This window comes from Puma concolor, chromosome B1 (assembly GCF_028749965.1).
Source record: "Puma concolor isolate L17-30 chromosome B1, mPumCon1.1.hap2, whole genome shotgun sequence".
Taxonomy (NCBI): domain Eukaryota; kingdom Metazoa; phylum Chordata; class Mammalia; order Carnivora; family Felidae; genus Puma; species Puma concolor.
This window is the reverse complement of record NC_141670.1, coordinates 34081204-34098915: the sequence shown is the minus strand read 5'-3', so window position 1 is coordinate 34098915 and position 17712 is coordinate 34081204. Positions and strand designations below refer to the sequence as shown.

Sequence of the window (17712 nt, the reverse complement as noted above, 5' to 3'; positions counted from 1 at the left end):
GTTATAAAGTGAATCCCTCATAAAACAAATTTAAGCTTTTGAACAATTTATTTTGTTGAAAAACTCTAGAATAATTACTGACACCTATTAGATGATCAATCTTAAGTTTTGGAAGAATTGAGTGGATGGATGCAGTTGATACAATGTGCTTGATATTTATTGCCAATACATTATTTTTCTAGTCCACAACTCGATTCACTGATTGTATAAGCCTTATGTTTTCTTGATTCATAGTAAAAGTGTAAAGGATCCGAATTCAGAAGGCTTGTTTATATTCACATCTTAGCTTTGTTAATTTTCTCTGTTAGACACTGATGAGCTTCAATTTTTTTCATCTTAAAATTGAGATAATGATAGGAATGCTTACTTTATATGGCTATTTGGAGAAAACTTACGTGCAAAGCAAAGCAGGATGCAATTATTAACCCCCTGCTCATGATTATGCTATGGCACTGTCTTGTATAACTCACCACCTTCTACTTCTGACTAACTGTCATGGCTCTTTTGCTTAATATAATGGTTTATTAAGCCGTTTTGTTATCTTTCTGCTTCTCAACACAACCTCCTTTTTAGTCAGCTTTGGTAATCTCAAAGCCTTTCTTGGCAATATGTTTATTTCTACCACTCAGCCCTTCTTATGGAGTTTTTTTTTCCTATTTAGCATGTTCTCCCCCTATGTAACACCCAGTTCATATTCTATTCTTGTAAAGTAAACGTGGAATATCTGTGTATGTACTGATAGATCCTTTTCCTGGAGTCATGCTTCAGGAAGGGCCAGTGTTACACCATTTGGCTCTTGATTTTCTCTTAATATTGATTTCACTATCATTATCGTGTGTGTGTGTGTCCAGGTGACTGTGAGAATAAGTTTAATCTTCTTATCTGGGTTGAAACTGCCCACGTCAATTAAAAAAAAGTGGTTTTTTTTTGTACCTTTAACATGCCTCTGGTCCTCCTTACCCTCACCTCTCAACCTGTCCTATGGAAGGTATTCCATAAATGTTCATCGATTCAAGGAAATCCCCACAGAACACATCCATCTTACCTTTTGGAGGAAATAAAAACATTACACCAAATTCCATAGGCAACCAAAGGGAAATGTGCCTAAACGATTGGAGGCCTTTAATGGTTCTTTATAGGGTGCATTTTATTTTTATTTCTGCCGTTTTGTGGAGTATGTTTGCAAGAGTCTCCTTGCTGCCTTCAGTTGTCGACAGTAGGAGGTAACATGTTATTAGCCATGGAGAATGTGACAGGGCGAGGACTGAATGCTCCCGACCATCTCACAAATACATGTAACTCAGTCATGTTTGCCTTTTAGTATTATTCAACTAGCATTGATGTTCTCAGGTGCTGGTTGATGCCTTTGAAGTACCGGCCAGCAAGAATGTGATCAAACCATTAAAAACCACTAAAAATTCCTGGCTGAAGAAACATTCCAAAGGCATTGATCTGCTTTTCCCAGTCACTGTTTTCATCCTCTGATATTTCAGAATCTCACCTCCTTTCCCTCATCACAGATGTCTAGCTCTCATTCTTACAGTTCCTGGACTACTGTGTATAGAATCACCAGATTCCAGCAAATAAAAATACAGGACACCCGGTTAAATTTGGATGTCAGATAAACAATGAAAGCTTTTTTTTTTTTTTTGTATACGTCATCTCCAATATCATGTGGGTCATGCTTGTATTTAAAAATTATTCACTTTATCTGGAATTCAGATTTAACAATGCCCTGTATTCTAGGTGGCGATCATACCATGGGGCTTTTGATGATTTGAAACTTTCGGGGCGCCTGGGTGGCACAGTCGGTTGAGCGTCCGACTTCAGCCAGGTCACGATCTCGCGGTCCGGGAGTTCGAGCCCCGCGTCGGGCTCTGTGCTGACCGCTCAGAGCCTGGAGCCTGTTTCCGATTCTGTGTCTCCCTCTCTCTCTGCCCCTCCCCCGTTCATGCTCTGTCTCACTCTGTCCCAAAAATAAATAAACGTTGAAAAAAAAAATTAAAAAAAACTGAGAACAAACTGAGGGTTGATGGGGGGTGAGAGGGCGGGGAGAGTGGGTGATGGGGATTGAGGAGGGCACCTTGTGGGATGAGCACTGGGTGTTGTATGGAAACCCGTTTGACAATAAATTTCATATATTGAAAAAAAAAAGAAGCTCTCTTTGTGGCTTCTGCATTGAGACTATTGGTCCTCCTTGTGCAAAGAATTGATTAGCAATTATTCAAAATAACTAGAATTTGGAATGCATGTGACGGGAGGGATCTCTACATCCTGAAGATGTTATATACATTCTCAGTGAAATTAATCACTTCTCAAAGTAGGGAAGATGAGGACTTGTATACTTATTATTATTTTTTAAATATTTTTTAATTTTTTTTAAATAATTTATTGTCACATTAGCTAACATACAGTGTATACAGTGTAGTCTTGGCTTTGGGAGTAGATTCCCGTGATTCATCACTTCCATACAACACCCAGTGCTCATCCCAAGAAGTGCCCTCTTCAATGCCCATCACCCATTTCCCTGCCCTCCTACCCCACCTCCCACCCCTATCAACCCTCAGTTTGTTCTTTGTATTTAAGAGTCTTTTATGGTTTGTCTCCCTCTCTGTTTGTAACTTATTTTTTCTTCCCTTCCCCTATGGTCTTCTGTTAAGTTTCTCAAATTCCACATACGAATACAAAGATATATCTGTCTTTTTCTGCCTGGCTTATTTCACTTAGCATAATACCCTCCAGTTCCATCCATGTTGTTGCAAATGGCAAGATTTCATTCTTTTTCATCGCTGAGAGGTTTTCCATTGTGTGTGTGTGTGTGTGTGTGTGTGTGTGTGTGTGTGTGTGTATCTATATTTGTATCTATCTATCTATCTATCTGTACCTTCTTTACCCACTCATCAGTTGATGGACATTTGGGCTCTTTCTATAATTTGGTTATTGTTGATTTATCCAAAGGATACAGGGGTGCTGATTCATAGGGGCACATATACCGCCATGTTTAATAGCAGCGCTATCAACAACATACGTACTATTAATCAACTGTGCCCTCTACTGGTGTAGAGAACAGAGGCACTGGCTTTACCTTCAGCTGTGCCAAGAGCATGGCCCCATCCTTCTGACTTCATCATGCCTGGCATCATGAAATAGTCCTCTGAAAAAATTTTCTGGAGGGAATACTCAGGGGCTGAGTAGAAACTTGCATGTTTTTTTCATTATCGTATTTTTGGTTATGCTGCGTATGCATGGCATAAGGAAAACTGAATAACTATTTGTTGAATAAATGAGCAAATGGATAATAAACAAATGAACAAATGGGCACATCCATGAATTAGTGTAACTGGAATATATTACCCATATATCTGCATAGAAATGTATTCAGTAAGTACTTAATTAAGGTCCCGGGTGTTGGGAACTTAATATTCAAAGGTAATTCCTATCTTCCCAGGATTCTGCCTATAGAGCCCACACACTTCCTTTGAGGCCAAAACTGCCAGGCTGTTGGCTCATGTCACAAAATAAAACATCTGGCAGCACAGTACCTTCCTTATGTTGGGAACAATTTCAGGTCTTAGCTGGGTCCACCAGAGTTTCTGGAGGCCTCAGACTACTGTATGTTATGGCAACAGTTGTATTACTGGAACCACACCTCCCTGGGACTTCGAGGGCTTCCTTGGCTATTTATTTTCTGTGTGCATGGGCATCATCTTGACTTCATCCTCTTGCTCCCCTCCCAGGAACGTCCAGGATGGTGGCCTTCTCAATCCACCCACTAAACCTTACCCATGGATGGTGTTTCTCCTGGAGGAAGTGTTTATTTATATGTCCTTATGGCCAGCTAACCTTATTCATTGGGCTCCAAATAATTTCCATCTAGTGGACACTGTCCAAATCAAGGTGCATCTTTCCTCTCCTAACCCATAGTTCAGGACCCAGGTTGTATACAAGTAGGATACGCTTTTTATTAGCAGGCATTGCTTTCCACCATGGACTTCTACTTGGAAAGTACAGTTATAACATCACCTAGAGCACCCTCTTTCACAAAGACTTGTTTTCTTCCTTGCTGTTTCCTTTCGTCTATAATCTCTATGCTAGTGTTGGCTAAAACTTCCAGTCCAAAAGCAACAATCTTTTCTAAAACCACCACCAAATAAATTTTAGGTGAAAATCTACAAAAATCCATTGCTGACAGGAAATGCATATCTGGAAGCCTCTTCTGGGTAGAAGATTATATTTACTATCCTCCAAATATTTTAGTTCCATCTGGCCTTTCCTAAACCTGAATAATAAGTGGTTACAATGATTCCCTATAATTTTTATTTTCAACCTTCAGGCTTTTTTTCCCCCCAGCTCCTGATGTTTATAAACATGAAGTGAATTGCAGCAGCCTCTCTTCATCTAGATCCACACATTGTACTTAGGAGTTTTCGACTTCAGAAAAGACTCCAATAATTGATCATTTAAAGGGAATGTGGGCCATAATGGTTGACTTTGGAGGTGGCAAACCCCGGCACAATCCTCCTGATCTGGAGGCCCAAATTCACTATTGTCCCTTGCTGAGCTCAGGTATTGCTCTGGCCAGGAGACGGAGGAGAGAAGAAAAGCAGAGAAAACCGCACTCAGTCATATTTGGTCTGACATATTTAGATCTCTTTAATAACAATGTCCTGGCACTCCTCAGTGAGTTTTTAGATTCACTGTTTTATAGAACAGAATCAACATTCAGCACACAATAACATCTTCTTTAACACACTTCTGTACAGTCCTATCTCCTCTTGGATATAAAAAAAAAATCTCAATTTCCAACCATTCTCCTTTTCTCCATGAGGTTTATTTGAGGTAATACTTTCCCATTCTGAACTCCTAAGACTTATTTTCTTCCTGATGACTTCGTTCTGCTTTCAAATACATATTTCTGTTGTTTTGTCCATATTCTAGCTTCCATTTAGCCTTGAGAAGACCTCCAGACCAAAAATCATCCGTAAGAGTCTTTGAGGTCTCTGGGTCTGTGTGCTTACTATTCCTTCTTCTCAAATAACTTCCCCACCCTGCTTCACCTGGCTAATTCATGTCTCCGCTTACATGTTACTTCCTCAGGAAAGCCTTTTCTGACCTTAAGATGTTAGACACTCTACACTGCATTCATATTTATGTCCCTTATCATATAAATCATTTTTATTATCTGTATTTGCACAAGATTTTAAGCTTCCTGACAGTTGGCATCAATTTTTTCTTGCTTAGCGTTGAATTTCCGGAACCAAATAGAGTCATGCTTATAACTCAAATAATATTTGTATATATCATGCCTATAACTGAAATAATATTTGTAAAATGCATGGGTGGATGGGTGGATGGATGGATAGATGGATGGATATACAGGTCTCAGGTAATTTGTCCATTCAGGTGGCAGAGTTGTGTGATTTATTAAAAGAGGCCAGAAGCAGACATTTGCTATTATATAGACTACTGCTAAAGAAAGCAGGCATTGTTTACTGATGATTAAAAGATGAACGCAGCCAAATCAATTATTTGTGTATTTATAACTACCAGCGAATGTTTGTGCATTTTTGCAGGAAAAATTTGAAACTGAATTGAAGTACGAAATGACAGTTAATGGGAAAATTGCAGTGCTTTACTTGAAAAAAAGCAAGTAAGTGTTTTTACTTCTCACATTACCCTCACCAACAAAACGTTAGCAGGTGGAAACTGTGCTGAATGAGTCTGTTTCTGCCTCAGGCTCTCAAAAACCTCGGCTAATAAGCTTTTTCTCTCGACTGGCCCACGGGGTTGGGTGAATATATGTTCCTACTGAAGTGGTTTACGTTGAGCAAAACAATAGTTTATTAGTGTTTCAATTCTTCTAGTAATAAAACACAGTGAATGAGGTACAAGCAGATATACATTTTATCAAGTTCAAGGAAAAGGCAGATTTCTAGACCTTCCCCTACATTATTTTGTTATTTTAATATTTTAATTTTAAATTTATTTATTCAAATTCAAGTTAGTTAACGTACAGTGTAGTATGGGTTTCGGGAATAGAACCCAGTGACTTACCACGTGCATATAATCCACAGTGCTCATCTCAACAAGTGCCCTCCTTAATGCCCATCATCCATTTAGCCCACCCCCCGCCCACCACCCCTCCAGCATCCCTCAGTTTGTTCTCTGTATTTAAGAGTCTCTTACAGTTTGCCTCCCTCTCTCTTTGTAACTTATTTTTCCTCTCCTTCCCCTGTGTTCATCTGTTGTGTTTCTTAAATTCCACATATGAGTGAAATTATATGGCATTATTGTATTTTATTTACTAGTACTGAAAGATTAGATTTGTTTATTTATTGAGAGAGAGACAGACAGAGAGAGCACATGGGCTGAGGAGGGGATGAGAGAGAGGGAGAGAGAGAGAGAATCCTAAGCAGACTCTGCGTTGACAGTGAGGCTTGATCCCATGAACCTCAAGATCATGACTTGAGCTGAAATCGAGAGTCTGACACTTAACCAACTGAGCCACCCAGGTGCCCCCTGAAGGATTAGGTTTTAAAACGATTCTCAATCATTTCCATCAGGAAAAAAAAAAGATATATCTAAGTTAAATAACCCCTAGGACCAATTGGGCTCTCCTGATTCCAATGCCAGTGCTCTTTCCCACCCAGTTACACACTAACCTGCCCACTTTCTCATGCAATTACATTGTCCTCCTGTTCCCTCATTCTCTTTGTTCACGTTGGCCACAGGCAACATTTCTTGCAAATTTCATGGCCTCTGCTCTTGCCCAGATCTTGCTCATCCTACATCTTGACTATTTCAAACGTAGTTTCCCCACCGAATTCTGTGCTTTCAAGCTCTTTCAATCCTTTAATTATCCTATATAGTACAGCAAGATTTTTTTTTTCATTCAAATAGACTCTGCCTTTTGCAAAACTTCACAACAGCCTGGAGTTTGGAAATCACGTGGCAGGGTGGAAATAGTACAGGTGTGGACTTGAAGCAGACCTAGATATGATCCTTTGCCACTGGAACTGTGTAATTGTTATGGAACCTGGCCTGGATCCACCCAGCCGAAGAACCAAGCGGCACTCAGGGATCTCGGAAGGCAGGAGGTTTATTTCACACAGGCGGGCTCAGAGAAGGTCACTCTCCAGAGGTCTGAGTTCGTAAGCAGAGGGAACAATTTATAGTCTGTGACTTCCGCATTCCGCATTAGTAGTAATTTGGCCAGTGTGGCAAGAGGGGTAGGAAGAGGAACCGGGAAGGGGAGTCTTTGGGCAGGGACTGGAATTTCCCTATCAGTCCTGTCGGCCACCTTGTAACAGATTTTTCCCTATCATAATCTCATCTGGAAAATAATGTGAGTCATATTTACCATGTAAGACTTCAGAAAGGATGAAATGAATGATCCATGTAAAGTGTGTAACTCAGGTGGCATTTTACACTTACTAGTTTCTTCCTTTTCTCCCCACCCCGCCTCTTTAAAAGGTATAGCCAGGGGCGCCTGGGTGGCGCAGTCGGTTAAGCGTCCGACTTCAGCCAGGTCACGATCTCGAGGTCCGTGAGTTCGAGCCCCGTGTCGGGCTCTGGGCTGATGGCTCAGAGCCTGGAGCCTGTTTCCGATTCTGTGTCTCCCTCTCTCTCTGCTCCTCCTCCGTTCATGCTCTGTCTCTCTCTGTCCCAAAAATAAATAAACGTTGAAAAAAAAATTAATAAAAGGTATATCCAGACTCTTATGTGCTGGTGGGTCATTGAAAGAACTCAAAAAAGCTCGGTGAAAACTCTGGAAGGGCCCTACCTACCAAATGCATGTCAGTTCCCAATAGACTTTCACTGCTACGGTTGTTAGCAGTCGCTGGGAACTGAAAAGGACTGGTGAAAATATAGTTATCGTAAACTGGTGAGGGACGCTGCCCTTTTTAGTCATTTTTATCAACTCTACCCTTCTCACTTCCATTTGGAAATGGAAATTTATCTCCCCTAAATAAGTATAAAAGTCTGATGAAAAAGCAGATACTGTTCCATGCTAGTCAGGCATATCTCTGGCCCTCTCAGTCTTCATGCTTGTATTAGTCTTGAGGAGTTAGGAGGATGAGCTCAGGAGCTAGAACATTCCTGCGCATCCAGTGAAAGCTTTCATTTTGATAACTGGACTTTTTTAAAAAATTTTTTTAAATGTTTATTTTTGCGAGAGAGAGAGAGAGAGAGAGAGAGAGAGAGAGAGAGAGAGAGGTGAGCAGGGGAGGGGCAGAGAGAAAGGGAGACTCAGAATCCAAAGCAGGCTCCATGCTCTGAGCTGTCAGCACACAGCCCGACATGGGGCTCGAACCCATGAACCGCGAGATCATGACCTGAGCTGAAGTTGGACACTCAACAGACTGAGCCACCCAGGCACCCCTGATCACTGGACTTTTCAATTAGCGTGAGTAACCATGTATTTGTTTTTCTTTTTTTCTTCAGGGGTCTCCTTGCACCAGGTTACACGGAAACACATTATAATTCCACTGGAGGGGAGGTCACCACCAGCCCACAGATCATGGTAAAATAGAATATCCTAGATTCATTGTCAATCAGGGTATGACTCACACACCCAAAGGCATTGTCATTGCCTGTTTGCCATACAAACAGGGAAAGTGAAAGCATTTACGACATTGGTGCATTTTCCAGCAGTAGTAATTTCTTTTTTTTTTTTTTTAATTTTTTTTTTCCACGTTTTTATTTATTTTTGGGACAGAGAGAGACAGAGCATGAACGGGGGAGGGGCAGAGAGAGAGGGAGACACAGAATCGGAAACAGGCTCCAGGCTCTGAGCCATCAGCCCAGAGCCTGACGCGGGGCTCGAACTCACGGACCGCGAGATCGTGACCTGGCTGAAGTCGGACGCTTAACCGACTGCGCCACACAGGCGCCCCAGTAGTAATTTCTTAATTGATCCTCCAATATTCGTACAGTTTGACAAGAACAAACGCATTTCTTGACCCATGGTCAAGACCCATGGTAACCCTTTCCAGCCTTCAGGGGCTCTCTCTAGGAGAGTAGGCAGGAGTTGCTCATCTTCATTAGAAGAGTGAAAAATTGAATACGTCTTGTGTCTTTTTTTTTTTCCATTTCTTTTCTTTTCTTTCTTTCTTTCTTTCTTTCTTTCTTTCTTTCTTTCTTTTGAGAGAGAGAGAGAGAAAGCAGGGGGTAGGGGCAGAGGGAGAGAAAGGGAATCCCAAGCAGGCTCCATACTCAGTGCCGAGCCCAACATAGGGCTTGATCCCACAACCCTGGGATCATGGCCTGAGCCAAAATCAAGAGTCTGACACTCGACCAACTGAGGTACGCAGGCGCCCCTACATCTCATGATTTTAGTCAATGCCAATCACCTCACTGGATTGTATAGTCTCTTGATCTCAAGACTATTTCCTCAATGACAGAATTGTAGAATTCTGGTTTTTTGTAAATACTTTTTTTACTCTTAACTCCTATTTAGAGAAGGCAACTGTGTTAAGTAGTGTGAGGGGTATTTTATCGTTTCCATCTTTTCTGAGCTCCATTTTACTTTTGGAAGGCTTTCACTCATTCTCCTCATAGTGATGGCACAGACATTTATGTGGGTCAATACTCATCGGTCCCAAAGCAGAAAGGTGTGCTTGATTAAATTACATCCATATGGAAAAAGTGCTACAGTTGGGCATTTTTCTCCAAATGGAAGCAGAGATGTCATACTAATCCAGTTAATCTGCTGAAACTTTTTGATTGCATCAAGAAACGACAACATGATCTGGAAAACCTATTCATTGGAAAGAGCTTGTAGGTGTCAGAAAAAATAATTAATGAGCAATCAGCCCAGGGAAAGAATATTGATGTTTTGGGGACTTGGGTTTTCAATTTTCATCTGCATGTTGTTTCTTCCAGACTGAATTCACCCCTCTTACCCTTTTTTCTGCAAGACTCATATTTACACCAACATTTAACAAATGTTCCTTAAGCATTGGGCTAATTAACTAAATATTAAAGGTTTTAACCATAAAAAGCTTCTTAACCATTTTTTTTTTTTTTGTATCTCTAAGTTGACTGCTGTTCAGCATAAAAGGACTTGAAAATGTTATAGATCTTGTTGCCAGATTTCAAATTCAGATTTAGGAGTGGATCTAAGAACACACACACTTTCCTTTACAAAACTCTTTTTTTTTCTTGTTTAGGATGACTGTTATTACCAAGGACATGTCATTAATGAAAAAGTTTCTGATGCTAGCATCAGCACGTGTAGGGGCCTAAGGTAAGGCTTCAAGAATGGTTTGCGTATATCTGCGGTGATGGGTGAGTGTGTGTGTTTTAATAAAGCTGAAGAATCTCAAATATAATGAATTATATTATAGTTAAGTATGAATCCTAAGGGCTCAAGAATTTTGAAATTTGAAGGAAACAGGTCTCTTTTTTTAAATTTTTATTTATTTATTTTTTCAATATATGAAATTTATTGTCAAACTGGTTTCCATGCAACACCCAGTGCTCATCCCAAAAGGTGCCCTCCTCAATACCCGTCACCCCCCCTCCCCTCCCTCCCACCCCCCATCAACCCTCAGTTTGGAAACAGGTCTCTTGATAGTGGTGTGTAAATTACACATTTGAATTACTTGCAGAAGTGTGTTTGTCTGCTTTTTTCAAAATACAGGGTTTTTTTTTTTTTTTTTTTTTTGAGCTCGAATCTTTAGGAAACAGGAGTTCCTCTCCACCTTCTCTCTTTACTCTAAATTCCCTCTTCAGCTTGTCCTATCCAAGCCTATGACATCATTTCCTTCTGTAGGCATCTGTCTACAGTGAGATATTTCTTCTGATGCCCAGACTTGATTATCTAATTTTGTCTTCCATATCTCCACCTCTCTTCCATATCTGGATAGCTTAATGAAATCTCAATCCTGATGAACCCCAAATCAAACTAACGATTTCCTCCCAAATCTGGTGTTTTTCCAGTGGTCCCTATGCCAGTGAATGGTATAATCAACCAACTTCTTGCCCAATCCAGAAACCTAGGTTCCTTGATGATTTCTTGCCTCTCAACTACCCACTTTCAATCCATTATCAAGCCCCATTGATTATATGTTCTAAATGTTCACTGAGATTATTCAATACATTCTCACTCACTGCCACATCCTAGTCCAAGGTAGCATGATCCTTTATGCAGATCATTGCAACAAACCATCTACTTCTCTCTTCACATCCAGTCTTGTCTCCTAATTCAATGTACACTTAATCCAGTCTCTTGCTATATATTCTTATGGTTTTTCTTCATAGCAATTATCTGTAATTATGAATATTACATATAATATATGTACTTGTGGGTTACATGTGACTCTTTGATCCACATCCATCTTCCTTGTTTGACTATAAGCTCCACAGGAGGAGAAACCACAACTCTTTTCTTTCTTACTGTCTGCCCTTAATCCAATGACTAATGAATAATGGGAAAGCCCTAAATATTGGTGAAATGAATCTTAGCTTGGGGCTCCAGCAGGGATAATTGATAAGAGATTGATAATATTTGTTGTTCAAGTGCTTTATATATTATGTCCTTCAATCCTTACAATCATTCTAATAGGTAGGTACTATTCTCATTTTATAAAAGGAGAAACTGAGGCTGTGTGGGTCTAGGTACTTTTCCCATGGAATCAGAGCTAAAAAGTTATAGACCCAGATTTTTAATCCTTATTTCTAGGACTCCAAAGTCTTCCTTTGCAGGCACCTTTAATGCAGACAAGGCTTGAGAATTGGAAGAACACTGGGTGAGAATCAGGAAATTTCCATTCTAGTGTCAGCCCTGACACAACAGGTGAGCTATGTGACATCACAGTAGTCGCTTCTCTCCAACGGGCCCCATTTCCTCATAGAAAAAATAAGTCGAGGTCTTAAGTGTACCTTCAGCTGCAGTGTTACCCTATTTTCCGTGGCCGTGAGCTTGAAATTATACGGCACTGGTAACTTTTTGAGATCTCTACGTCTGCAGGGCTTTCAAACGCAGGAATATTTTTTAAGAAGCCTGGGTTCTCATGTCTTCCAGGGGCTACTTCAGTCAGGGAGATCAAAGGTACTTCATTGAACCTTTAAGCCCCACAAATCAGGATGCACAGGAGCATGCACTCTTCAAGTATGATCCTGAGGAAAAGAAGGCTAACAGCACCTGCGGGACGGATGACATATTGTGGGTACACGGATCTCGGCAGAATGTGGTTCCACCCGCCACCAGTCTGGTGGTATGCATACTTTTATTTTTTATTTGCAGCGCTCGCATGTATCTCGTCCTGGTTGCCCCGTCTTCCGGTCTCAGTAGTTGCGATTAATGGAAACTCGATAGTCATTGTCGAACTAGTAGCCCTATGGTAGTCTCTAGAGACACTAACATCTTGTTGTACATTGATGATTTATTTAATAAGTATTTACGGATCGACTATTATGCGCAAGGTTAAAATGCGTAAGGTTAAAACCTATCGATGCGTAAGGTTAAAATGAAGTGTAAATATGATGCTTGCCCTCTAGAAAAAGGCAACTTCGCCGATGCTACAACACACGACAAAGGTCTAAAGCATTACTTTGATGTTAAATATCCTGCCGTCTTCATGAATGAACTCATTGAACAGATTTCTTTCTTGGAGTGCTGCCATGGGTGCTGGGGATGTAGCAGTGAGCAAAAATAAACACAGGATGTGTCCAGAGGAATTTAGAATTACATACATGAATTCTTACATACATGAATTCATCTTCCGGTCACAGAAGAAAAGTGAATATGGCTTGTTTGAAGCCACAGGTGGATCTAAAAGGTCATTGCCATAATTACTCTCCTTTCCTTCCGGAGACACTGTATCTAATCATTTCTTCTGTTTCCAGAATCCATTAAGCACGGGGCAGAGGTGGTCTGAATAAAAGAAAATCTCAATCCGCTGGGTTTGATTTGAGTTCACTTTGCTGTGGGTTTAAATTCTACCCGTGATATGGTATCTAGGAACCCAGAGGAACCACTCCTAGAGACGAAGACTCAAGGATTATTTCCAGGTTTTGGCCTGAGCAAATGATGAATGGGAGTACTGTTAACTGAGGTGGGAGAATGAGGGAGAAGCAGGTTTTGTTTGCAGTTTGGGAATCGGTGGTTGTAATTTTGACCACGCTAAGTTTGTGGTATCGGACATTTCAATGGATGCATGAAGTAAGCAGTTAATTATAAGAGTCTGGCCTTTAGAGAAGAGGCCAAGACTGGAGATATACGTTTGATAGTAATTAGTGCAGGGTTCCTATTTAAATAAGGCAGAACACATAAAAAGCTACCGATGCCACATAATTTCAAGCTCATGGCAGTAGAATATAGTATAACATTGTGATTCCCTAGGAAGATTGCCTGGATAAAGCAAAGGGTTGAGCTTTAATGACAGCCTCTAATACTTAGTGGTCAAACAGAGGAGAGGGTTACAGGAGTTACAAACCCCAAATGGTTAGGGACCCGCTACCCTCCGTAACCTCACCTACCGTCTGCTCCCCACCCACCGATGACCTCCCCCATTATGTTCTGACAAACACAACCTGTTTTCTCTGTGCTTTCAACATGCCAATATCAATTCACTTTAGAGTCTTGTTCACTTTTTTTTTTTCCTCAGCTGGAATTATCTTCCAATGTGTCTTCCCTTTCCTGGTTTCTCATTTTCATTAATAATGTCTGCTGCATGACTAAGTCTTCAGAACTAACCATATATTCTGAAATAACTCCTTTGTCACTCAATATTCCATCACTCCATTTATTCCTTCGAGTAATGCTAAGGTCACCACCTGATAGCCCTATGCCTGTTTGTCTACCTGGAGCTCCCTAAGCCCATGGGCCATGTCTGGTTCACTGCCTTATGCATGGTGCCCCCAGCACTGGTGGTGGGGTTAGGTGCTAAATGAATGTGCTGCTCCTGTGGAGGGTGGGAGGGAAGTGCATAGCTCACTAGATGACCCCTAGAAGTCTTGCTCATGGAAGTTTATTTACCTGTTAAAAGACAAGCACTTCCTGAAATGCAACATGATAAACTTTGATAGTTTATCAGTTAGTACGAATAATGTATCTGCTACTTGTCAGTGGCACAATCCACTATGAAATGTGTCTTTTGCTGTCGTGGTTTAGTGGAGAAAAGGGAACAGAAAATAGGGAAGCTTGGAATGTGGGAAAGAGATCTAGTCCTGCCTAAGGAGAAACAAGCAGAGGGGCACCTGGGTGGCTCAGTTGGTTGAGCGTCCAATTTCTGCTCAGATCATGATCTCCTGATTCAGGAGTTCAAGCCCCGCCCTGCATCAGGCTCTGTGCTGACAGCTCAGAGCCTGGAGCCTGCTTCAGATTTTGTTCCCCCGCTCCCCCCCGCCCCGCCCCTCCTCTCTCTCTCTCTCTCTCTCTCAAAAATAAACATTTAAAGAATAAAAATAAAAGAGCAGACTAGGTGCCATGGTAGCTCTGGACATTGCACCATTGCTAAGGAAGGAGGTATTCACTGGGAGAGGAATGAAAGGCTACTTAAAAACAAAAACTACAAGAAGAAAACACTGGGAGGTTGCGGAAGTCAGAGTCTCTCTATTTCAGGGCAGGAGAGTGGTAAGAGTCCATGGTTCAAAAAAATCCAAAGACTTTGGTTTTAGTTCCAGCGCACTTATTAGTTAGTTGTGCAATCATTTAAATTCTGACAAAATGAAGGGGTCAGACTAGAATATCACCGATATCCCTGCTAGTTCTGGTATTCTGAGCCTCTCATCATAGTTAATTCTGGTTGGTTAGAGTTCAAATGATAATGTTGGCTTTCTTGACAGATACCAACCCATCTCTTAGAAAATTACACATTTCAAAGAAAAGAATGACTTTTGCGGAGAATGATGTTGTCTCAGTAATTTTCCTTTTTATATTTATTATAGAAATCAAAAGACCGGAAGGGTCGGGAACGTAAGAAATACATAGAGTTTTATTTGGTCCTGGATAATGGTGAGGTAATTATACCAGATACCTATGTCTTTTCAAATCTCCTATATCAATTTATTGTGTGAAATATTAAATATATGGATCAGTTTTCAAAAATCATGAATATGAGCTATTCCTTTTTTTGAATTGTTCTGACCCTAGGAAATTTGACATTTAATTAGAGTGTTAATGACTTCTCCTTTTCAGGAAGGTACACCTGATATGATATGTATAAAGTGAATTTTTTGCACTTTATCCTTTCTTTTTGTCTCCAAACTGAGCTTCCAATTAAGTTCCTTTGTTATTTTGTCTTTCATTAAGCGGTTAAATCATTGGCAAGTTAGAATATATGCTCATCAGAAAGTGGTAAATGCATAGGACTCATGAATGGAATCTTCTGAAAAAAGGCACTTTTGGGGGGTAATATTCATTGTTCATATTCTTTTGCAAGAATTCATTTTCATATATTGGAAATCTAAGGTTCACATGTATGCTCCCACAAGGAGAAGTTTTATGCTATGATAATCTAAGTTAATTTGTTTAAGTCATAAAGCTTGGCCTCTAATTCTACTAAATTCATTTACCATTTACCATTCATATATATATTTTTAATGAATAACATATTCCTTGCACTGAATCTGCACAGCTTATGAAACCATGGTATTTAAGTGGAAATACATTTGGGATAATTCCATAGAGACTTATACTGAGCTCCTACTGAAGGCGTAAAACATCATCTCTACTCCAAAAGTGCTTTAATTTAGCTAAAGCAGTAAGGAAGCATTTTTCATCTTTTAACTGTTAACTTTCATAACTGTTTGTTCATTATAACCACTGATAAGCAAAATAACCTGAAGTTGTCTTTTTTCACTTCCAATGATATTCATTTCTATCAATGCCCATATCTTGTCTCATTTCTTGTTTGTAGTTTAAAAAGCACAATCAAGATCCAGAGGAAATAAGAAAGAGGGTGTTTGAAATGGCCAATTATGTCAATATGGTACGGTATATTTTATTAAGTGCAATTTCAACAATTTGTGAGGCGGTGCCATTGGGTTTTTCTACGAATGCTCTTGAAGCAGGGAAAGAAAGTCACCACTCCTGACTAACAATGCTTGATTGGCTCTTGAACTTTTGCTACTTAATTGAATATTAATATTACATGATAGAGATATTTCTCACCTACTTGCCACACTGTTCTCAGGTTGAAGAACCTATAAGAGATGATTTTGTTTGAATTGTTTTTGTTTTTCTAAAGCCTGGGGAGACATCACTGACCAGCAAATCCCAGCAGAAATCCAAATCTATGGAAGAACATGGAAAAACAAACAAAATCAGCTGAACGCTGGCACAGAGTTATTTCATTTAATCCTCAACACAACTCTGAGATATTTCTAAGCCTTAATATTATAGCTAAAGAATTAAATCCTGGGAAGCAAAGGAGCTTGCCTAAAATCACAAAGTTAGGAAATGGTAGACATAAGATTTGAACTTAGATTGGTTGGATTTCCGAGTCCATTTCGATTGGAAAGATGTTGATCTTGGTCTGTAAACATGATTTTATCATCTAATCCACAAAATCTTTAAAAAATGATTTCTGTATCCCTTCTGTTTAAATCTTAATTGTTAGCGTCTTGTTAGTTAAACATCTAGTTAGTCTGCCTCCTTAGATGGGTGAGTCACTTTGTGGCAGCCTGCAAGTTCTCTAAGGATAGAGGAAAAAATGAAAGTGGATTCAATGACCAACATCATCTGGGTCTCGTCTTCTCACCACAAAGACTTCTCCCAAAGAACCCCAAGAATTGGCCATATTTACTGAGCATCTCCTTTGTAAATTTGTTTTTAAACATTTATCTGTTATTGAGAGACAGAGAGACACAGAGCATGAGCAGGGAAGGGGCCGAGAGACGGAGAGACACAGAATCCGAGGCAGGCTTCAGGCTCTGAGCTGTCAGCACAGAACCCGACGCGGGGCTCGAACTCACGAACCGCGAGATCGTGACCTGAGCCGAAGTCGGTCGCTCAACCGACTGAGCCACCCCGGCGCCCCACTGAGCATCTCCTTTGTGACAGGAACTTTTTGATGACAGAAATAAAGTGGGGAACAAAACTGACAAATATCCCTCCCTTCAAGGGAGTTTACATTCTTGTCCAAGACAAGCATAAAAATACCAAATAAAGAGTAGGTAGGATAGTGATTATAAATGCTATAAAAAAGTAAAGCAGGATAAAAAAAAGAGAGAGATAGAGAGAGAGAGAGAGAGAGAGAGAGAGAGAGAGAGAGAGGCAGGTTCCTCTTGGGTGCTGTGTTAAATAGGGAAGCCTAAGTCCAAGATGTCCAAGGTGACATTTGAGTATGGAAAGGAAAGGAGAGAAGCATCTGACCCTAAGGGAGGGTGTGCAAGGCAGAGTGAGGTTCTGAGGACAGAACCCAGATTGTCCTATTTGAGGAACAGTGGGAGGGCCATTGTGGCTGTATGCGGTAAGCCATGGAAAGGGTGGGAGCAGATGACACATGACAGGCAGCGGTGGCTGGAAACTGCAGGTCCTTGTAGACCTATGTAAGGACTTTGCTATGCTGCATGGGTGAGGAAGACATTGGGGGACTGAGCTGAGGTGTGACATGTTCTGATGTGTGTCCTTAAAAAAATCACCTTGGCCACCGCATTGAAAATGAACTGAAGGAAAGCAATTGGCAGAAATAAGACCCGATAGGGGATTGTTCCCTAATTCAAGGCAAGAGATGATGGTGGTTTGAGAAAAAGCAGTGATGG

The 17712-nt window shown here is 40.5% G+C and overlaps 1 protein-coding gene across 3 annotated transcripts in view; it reads left to right on the top strand.

Moving 5' to 3' along the window:
• ADAM28 (ADAM metallopeptidase domain 28) overlaps positions 1-17712 on the top strand; it is a 71463-nt gene that overhangs the window by 7299 nt on the left and 46452 nt on the right. For all 3 annotated transcript variants that reach the window (XR_015250032.1, XM_086703432.1, XM_086703433.1), the window contains exons 3-8: positions 5574-5650; positions 8446-8524; positions 10173-10249; positions 12029-12221; positions 14896-14967; positions 15867-15938. Coding sequence is in view for 2 of the 3 variants with exons in the window: in XM_086703432.1 (XP_086559558.1) it covers positions 5574-5650; positions 8446-8524; positions 10173-10249; positions 12029-12221; positions 14896-14967; positions 15867-15938 (570 nt within the window). In the remaining variant the exon portion in view is untranslated. The remainder of the gene's footprint in view (positions 1-5573; positions 5651-8445; positions 8525-10172; positions 10250-12028; positions 12222-14895; positions 14968-15866; positions 15939-17712) is intronic.